The following is a 7,862-nucleotide window of genomic DNA, read 5'->3' on the forward strand; positions in this document are numbered from 1 at the left end:
AAATTAGATATAACGTGGTATAAATTAGATATAACGTGTAATAAAATAGAGCTAACAAGCCATCACACGTAACAGAATAGAACTAACACTCTACAGATTAGAACTAACACTCTACAGATTAGAACTAACACTATGCAGATTAGAACTAACACTCTACAGAACAGAACTAACACTGTGCAGCTTAGAACTAACACTCTACAGATTAGAACTAACACTGTGCAGATTAGAACTAACACTCTACATAATAGAACTAACACTATGCAGATTAGAACTAACACTCTACAGAATAGAACTAACACTGTGCAGATTAGAACTAACACTCTACAGAATAGAACTAACACTGTGCAGATTAGAACTAACACTCTACAGAACAGAAATAACTTGGTATAAATTAGAACTAACTTGGTATAAAATGAGAACAAACTTGGTATAAAATAGAACTAACTTTGTATAAATTAGATCTAACATTGTATAAAATAGAACTAACTTGGTATAAATTAGGTTTATAACGTTGTAAAAAATAGAACTATCTTGGTATAAATTAGAGCTAACGTGGTATAAATTAGATATAACGTGGTATAAATTAGGTTTATAACGTGATATAAAATAGAACTAACACAAATTAGATATAACGTGGTATAAATTAGATCTAACGTGGTATAAATTAGGTTTATAACGTAGTAAAAAATAGATCTAACTTGGTATAAATTAGATCTAACGTGGTATAAATTAGGTTTATAACGTGGTATAAAATAGAACTAACTTGGTATAAATTAGAAATAACTTGGTATAAAATGAGATATAACGTGGTATAAATTAGGTTTATAACTTGGCATAAAATAGAACTAACATAAATTAGATATATAACGTGGTATAAATTAGATATAACGTGTAATAAAATAGAACTAACAAGCCATCACAAGCTACAGATTAGAACTAACACTGTGCAGAATAGAACTAACACTCTACAGATTAGAACTAACACTGTGCAGATTAGAACTAACACTCTACAGAACAGAACTAATACTGTGCAGATTAGAACTAACACTCTACAGAACAGAACTAACACTGTGCAGATTAGAACTAACACTCTACAGAATAGAACTAACATTGTGCAGATTAGAACTAACACTCTACAGAATAGATCTAACATGTTATAATATATAACTAAAAGGGTGCAGATTGGAAGTAACACAACATTTGTAACAAACTGTTTGGTGGATAAGCAAAATTTAACAAGAAAAAACACGCAATGATTCCAGGTCTTCATTTGTTGCTGCCCTCGCTGGATGGGTTTGGGTCTAATAAACCCTTTTCGCTGTCACTCGCCTTCCTTTTCGAAGGTCCTGGCTTACTGCGCTTTGAGGAAGGAGAACTGGATCCCGCTGAGCCACTGTGGGAGACGACGGGGTTTAAAGGGAGAGGAACATTGCCGGTAGGGAGAGCCCTTGGAGAATTGGCACCCCCGACCCCTTGGTTACGGAGAAACAGCTGCCATTGGTCTCTCTCGACCGTCATGTGGACGCCACCCCAACTAACCTCAATTAACTCGGGTTCGGCCCTAAAGGGCTGCGCACGCTGGGGCCCTAAGTTGAGTCGTGTGGATCCTTGAGCCCTCTCCAAATCCCCCCCGCTTTGGACCTGCGTGATGGCGTATCCTTCCCTGGCGTTACCGTCCACCGGCGAGATGTAACGGAACCCAAGCCTCTTAGGGATTTCAGATAAATCCCTAACCTTGAGTAGAACTCTACAGTCTTTGAAGTTAGAATGTGTTATGACGTCCCTGGAGCACATGACACATTCACCGATACCAATGAGCAGAGATTGAAGAAATTCAAAATTCCAGAGGTGGTATGGGAGATTGAATAGGCGAATCCATACTAGAAAGGGTTGAGGCAACGTTGTTAGCCTCAGATCCTCTTTCCAACGGCGAAATCTGCCCTTAAATGTGCCCATATCTATCAAACCGAGTTCAATAGCTTGGGCAAGAACTTCATCGGATGGAAACTGTACCATGAAGCTGTTCCCTGCCGCCTCCTTGATTTGATGGGGCCATGACCTAAGATTGAAGCGGTAGGCCAGCATTTCTCGGAGCTCCTGCACCGATGGACGGCCTCTATCAAGATTGAAGATGGCGAAAGCAGAAAGATGCCGTATGGTGCTGGAGGTGTTGGCCGGGACGGTAAGCATCCTCGGAGGGGCACTTGCGGTAATTCCATGATGACAATCTCGAGTGTTGTGTCCTGTCCCATGGCAGTGTACACAAGAAGGATCCCCAGCCATTTGTGAGGGTATACGATGAAAATAGATGACGCTGGGTTGAGGTTTTTAGCAGGGGGAGGGGTTTGCAGAGGCGCCTACGCTGGGGCCAGTAGAAGAAAGGTGGTGACCGTACCTATCGATGGAAGTTCGTATTAGGTATTTAAGTTAATTAATTTATTTAACTGACTTGGGAACACGCGAATATATGATGTGACATGTTTGTGTGATGGAACCGTCGCTTCGAAAGAAGTGAGCAGCTGGAGGTCTGAAGATAACTTAAATAATTAAAAAATTAGAACTGGCTCTGAGATAGAACTAACGAGCATGGTACAGAATAGAACTAACGTTGAATGAGTTAGAACTAACGAGCATCACTAGAACGAACATGGTACAGATAGAACAATACATCTGATAACAATCATTTTCAATTACTTAAATATACATACATTATTGTATTTGTATGAACATATCATTCATCACTGTACACTGTTTCTTCTTTATGTCTTTGTTCAAAACCAGCCAGTAATAATTGTGCGGCAAGTCTTGCTCGCATAGCTTCAGGGATATCGTTCGGAGGATTAACCAGCAATGTTGATCGTCCTTCAATTATGGATTTTACAAAGAGGTAGACGAACACACCACAGTCAAAGCTGCAACATAGAGTGAGTTCATTAGACATTTTCGGTCCGTTCGAATACTATAACACAAATTTGAACAATATAGACATCGGAACTAACCGTCCTCTTTGTTGCTCGCATTTGATGGCTTGATATCTAAATATTTGGCGCACATTGTCTTCAATAAAATCAGCATGATGGGCATCAAAGAATTTTATGATTTTATTAACAGGCTCCATCCAAGCTTCGTGCCCAGCGGAGCTGTAATGCTTGACGACTTTATCTTTAAGGTCAACTTCTACAAGATGCCAATGGTCGTCCCTGACCAAAGGGATCAAGAGATGCTCTATGCGGTATGCGGTATATTTGTCAATGAAGTTCAGATAATGCTCGTAATTGTTCACCTCCAAGCCATAGAGTGAGTGCTGCAAACACATCATGTTTGAGTTGAAATTAAAACAAACATGAGCTGCGAAGGCTAACTAACACCGTATTAATTAGAACTAACACGCTACAGAATAGAACTAACACTGTGCAGAATAGAACTAACACGCTACATAATAGAACTAACGTTCTACAGAATAGAACTAACACTGTACAGACTAGAACTAACACTGTGCAGATTAGAACTAACACTGTGCAGAACAGAACTAACACTCTACAGAATAGAACTAACACTGTGCAGATTAGAACTAACACTCTACAGAATAGAACTAACACTCTAAAGAACGGAACTAACATGACTTATGGTAGGTCTAATTTGATGCTAACTAGAACTAACGTGACTCATGGTATAACTAGCATGGATTACACAAGATCTAACATGAATTTCAATCAAAACTAACGTGGTGAAATTAGGAATAGCATGTTCTTACAAGAAAGAACACCGATACCACTCCATATCCTTTGCCGTATGCCTCCTGGCTAATCGTGTCCAAAACTGCTTCTTCCACCTGTAATTGTTATGAAACATTAAAATTCAATTTAAACAATATAATTTGAATTATTAAGGAAGTATATGTTAACCTTGTCGTCAAGGCGGCCACCACGAAGCACATATAACAACTCTTCCCTGTTAATAGTGCTGTTGGTTGTTACTATAACATTATATCTCCTGGTATAAATTAGAACTAACATGAATTAGAACTAATATGTGGAGAATTAGCATATAAATAGTCAACTGAAACTTACTTGTGAATCTTCTGAGAACAAAATTTGGTTAGGCTATCAATTTCAGCTTTGTCGAGTCTTTCTGCTACGGGAGATGGTATCTTTAAATTATGTACAAAAGCACCTGTGCTATCTATTATGCGTAAGTTAAACAATGTAGGGTCTGGAAGCTCATTATTCAGCTCTCCCAATAGAGCTTCCTCTTCATCTGTCATTGGCTTGAAACTCAACGCATCAAAAGTGGGGATTTGAATACCGGGATAAAAATGAGTAACTTTTTCAGCTAGTTTTACTTTTGGTTCAGGACTTTCAAGTATATCTATACTAATTTTTTCCTTTTTCTTTCTTTTGCCTTCAGTATATGGTGTCCTCTTGAATTTAGATCTCTTGCTTACCCTTTTTGCCTTTGGTCTACGCTTTGCTTTCACATTGCTCGTTAGAACATCTACAAGTTTGTCCACATTATGTTCAATATTCACAAGATCCTCTTCCTCCTGTGCTTCCAACTTATCTACATTCTCCTTGCCTTTATCTACAATATCTTCCTCCTTATCTACACCATCAACAGTATCCTCATCAAAACCTTTGTTATCTACAATAAAATTTTCATTTTCCATATGCTCCTCTTCCTTATCTACCATATGCTCCTCTTCCATATCTACAATATGTTCCATATGCTCCTCTTCCATATCTACAATATGTTCCATATGCTCCTCTTCCATATCTACAATATGTTCCATATGCTCCTCTTCCATATCTACAATATGTTCCATATGCTCCTCTTCCATATCTACAATATGTTCCATATGCTCCTCTTCCATATCTACAATATGTTGCATATGCTCCTCTTCCTTATTTACACTATCATCAACCTTAGTATCTACAGTCTGGTCAACCTTACTATATACCCCCTCCCCTGGAGAAGTAACTGGCTCCTCTTCTATTGCCTCATCGTCAGCAAGATGCTTTACATCCTCTTCAACAATCTTATGTACATGTTCTTGACTGGTGGGCTCTTCCTTATATACACTGCTTGTTTTGGACTTCTGTTCCTCTTGAGCTCCCTGTCGCTTCTTCCTAATTTCATTTGCAATTTTCTGTTTGATATTTGACTTAAGCAGCACTGGGTCTATAACCTCATCATGTCTTCCACATTTTTCAATTATCCTGTTAAGCCTGTTGATCTCAATCATGAATTCTTTACAATATTTGCTCTTGGTCTGCTTTGTAGCATCAAGAAGTCGCTTGAGAAATTTAGCAGAATTTCTCCAAAATGTGAGTTGCTGCTCAATGGGAAGAACATTGATCTCCTCTTCATCGTCAAAAGCAACGTCAATATGCTTTGCCATGATCTGTTATTGATACAAGATTATAATTTTAAGTAGGATTAAACATAATTAGGATATTCTTTGCAGTTAGTGTGAAATGAGTACGACTTAACATAACAGGATACTTACGTAACCTATTGAGAAGTTCTTAGTAGTTTCTTCCTGCAAAGTCTTCCTCTTTGCCTGACGCTTTTGCTGAAGAACTTCATCCCTTTGTTCAGCGGGAAGTGGATGAACATGACCAGGAGAAGCGACCTCCGCAATAGGCCTATGGACAAATGTTATTGACGCTGACTTAGCCTTTGAAATAATTGTCGGCATCCTCATAGATGCGATTCTCTCCTCCCCTAATGCCCAATTTGTCATTGGAGGTCTGGAGGTGTCTAAGAGGGCATATTTTTTTATGCCTGTCATCTCGTAGTACCAAAGCTGTACCAAATAATATATTTACCATTAACATTTAATACTAGACTAGACTAAAGAGAATAAAATATGGCTGCATCTAGAACTAACATGGTGTAAATTAGTACGTGGTACGACATGAATTATGATAGAACTAACATGACCTATGATAGAACTTAAATGGGTGCAGATAGAACTAACACTCTACAGAATAGAACTAACACTGTGCAGATTAGAACTAACACTCTACAGAATAGAACTAACACTGTGCAGATTAGAACTAACACTCTACAGAATAGAACTAACACTGTGCAGATTAGAACTAACACTCTACAGAATAGAACTAACACTGTGCAGATTAGAACTAACACTCTACAGAATAGAACTAACACTGTGCAGATTAGAACTAACACTCTACAGAATAGAACTAACACTGTGCAGATTAGAACTAACACTCTACAGAATAGAACTAACACTGTGCAGATTAGAACTAACACTCTACAGAATAGAACTAACACTGTGCAGATTAGAACTAACACGCTACAGAATAGAACTAACATAGAATAAGTTAGAACTAACAATGCATAGGTACGAATTAGAATGAAACAAGATCAGTAAAATATGGAACTTACACACAATAGTGTCATGCAACCTGGGACATATGCGACCTTTTGCTTCTTCTTTCCCTCCAAAGCAACTCCAATGCCCCTCATAATTTCATTATAAAAGAACGGGGCCCATGCAACAGAATTGACCCTCTGAATGCTATCCAGGTACCTGAGTAAGGGTCTAGGGATACCTTCCCCTGCTATGGGACTCCATATCATAGAGCATTGGTACAAAATTTGTAGCAGAGCAAAATCCTCGATATCCCGCTTTTTGGTAGATTCAACAAGCCGTTCAAGTAGCCCTTCAAGATGTTTACGTTGGCTGGTTTCTGATTTTTTTAACTTCTTACCCTCTTCAGAAATGAAAAGCTTAGCGAAGTATCCCAGCCATATTCTGCTTCTTGAGTCCCTATTGTTCCTTATGTCCTCCCCATAAATTGGGAAATAAGTATGGTTGTGGACCCATTGCAAATCAAAACTAACATTTTTCATACCCCCACTTTTTGAATCAGGTATACAAAAGGTGTTATTATCTCTATCGAAAAAGCTCAGCAGCAGCTCAAGGGTGGGCCGATCAGCCGCAGGAGCCCCAAACAAAATGTAGTGCTGAAATATAGAACCGCAGTATGCATCCCTATGCCACTGACGGATCTTCGGGGCAAGGCGCTTCATAAATGCCCAATAAGCCCCGATATTGGCCGTTAACCTTAGTGTTTCTGCTGAGCCTGTTAGAGCAATTTTTTTCCTGCAAAAAATTTTCGAATTTGTACGTTCAATAAGACATATGAAACAATATTAGACCTAGCACTAACGGGAACAAAATAGAGCTAACACGTAATATTATAGAACTAACATTGGACTCATATTAGAACTAACATTGGACTTAAACTAGATCTAACGTTGGTATAAATTTAGAACTAACATTGGACAAAGCCTAGAACTAACAATATTGGGTTAATCTGCATTGTCTCTTCGCAGTATAACATAAGCCTAGAACTAACAATATTGGGTTAATCTGCATTGTCTGTTCGCAGTATAACATAACACTTACTGTTTTTTTGAGGGGGGTTCGTTGGTACGACCAGCCATTGTCGTCCTCCTTTTCTGGTCTCGCCATTGTAATGCCTCCTTTTGCATTTCGATTAGGGTTTTCGTAGCTTCCGTAGCTTCCTCCGTGCTGCCACCCGCAGATGAAGCGCCTTTTCCTTCCAACTCGGCTCGGTGCCCGACCTCGTAGTCGTTACTGGATTTTTCCGTAGACGACGACATTTTTCCGGCGAAAACCCTAGAAACGTTGAAATTCGTACAGAAATTAGGAAGATGAAGAGTTCTTGATGACGGTGCTAGGTGGAAGAGAGAGAAAGAGAGAGAGAGTACTTGTAAAGGTGAGGGGCACATTAACCCAGCTCAGTCCCATCAGAGGGCAAGATAGTAACTTCCGCTGGGCTTTTTCTGAAAAGAGTCAATTCGGGGCC

At 39.0% G+C, this 7,862-nt stretch overlaps 1 protein-coding gene across 1 annotated transcript; it reads right to left on the reverse strand.

Annotated features, from left to right (window-relative positions):
* LOC109825909 lies at positions 2,638-4,697 on the reverse strand. Its single transcript, XM_020392823.1, has 5 exons — positions 4,071-4,697; positions 3,906-3,993; positions 3,755-3,832; positions 3,000-3,304; positions 2,638-2,912 (listed from the first exon to the last, which is right to left on the reverse strand). The coding sequence occupies exons 1-5, from the start codon at positions 4,688-4,690 to the stop codon at positions 2,732-2,734; spliced, it is 1,272 nt and encodes a 423-aa protein (XP_020248412.1). The 5' UTR covers positions 4,691-4,697; the 3' UTR covers positions 2,638-2,731.

The sequence above is a fragment of the Asparagus officinalis genome, chromosome 1, assembly GCF_001876935.1.
Source record: "Asparagus officinalis chromosome 1, Aspof.V1, whole genome shotgun sequence".
Lineage (NCBI taxonomy): Eukaryota > Viridiplantae > Streptophyta > Magnoliopsida > Asparagales > Asparagaceae > Asparagus > Asparagus officinalis.

Bases quoted from the DNA above. Each gene is read 5' to 3' on its own strand.
- LOC109825909 (XM_020392823.1), bottom strand. From the start codon at position 4,690: ATGGTAGATAAGGAAGAGGAGCATATGGAAAATGAAAATTTTATTGTA. The intron at 3,994-4,070 runs GTAAGTTTCAGT...AATTTATACCAG, and splicing joins TGTTCTCAGAAGATTCACAA to GAGATATAATGTTATAGTAA. The intron at 2,913-2,999 runs GTTAGTTCCGAT...TCTATGTTGCAG, and splicing joins TGCGAGCAACAAAGAGGACG to CTTTGACTGTGGTGTGTTCG.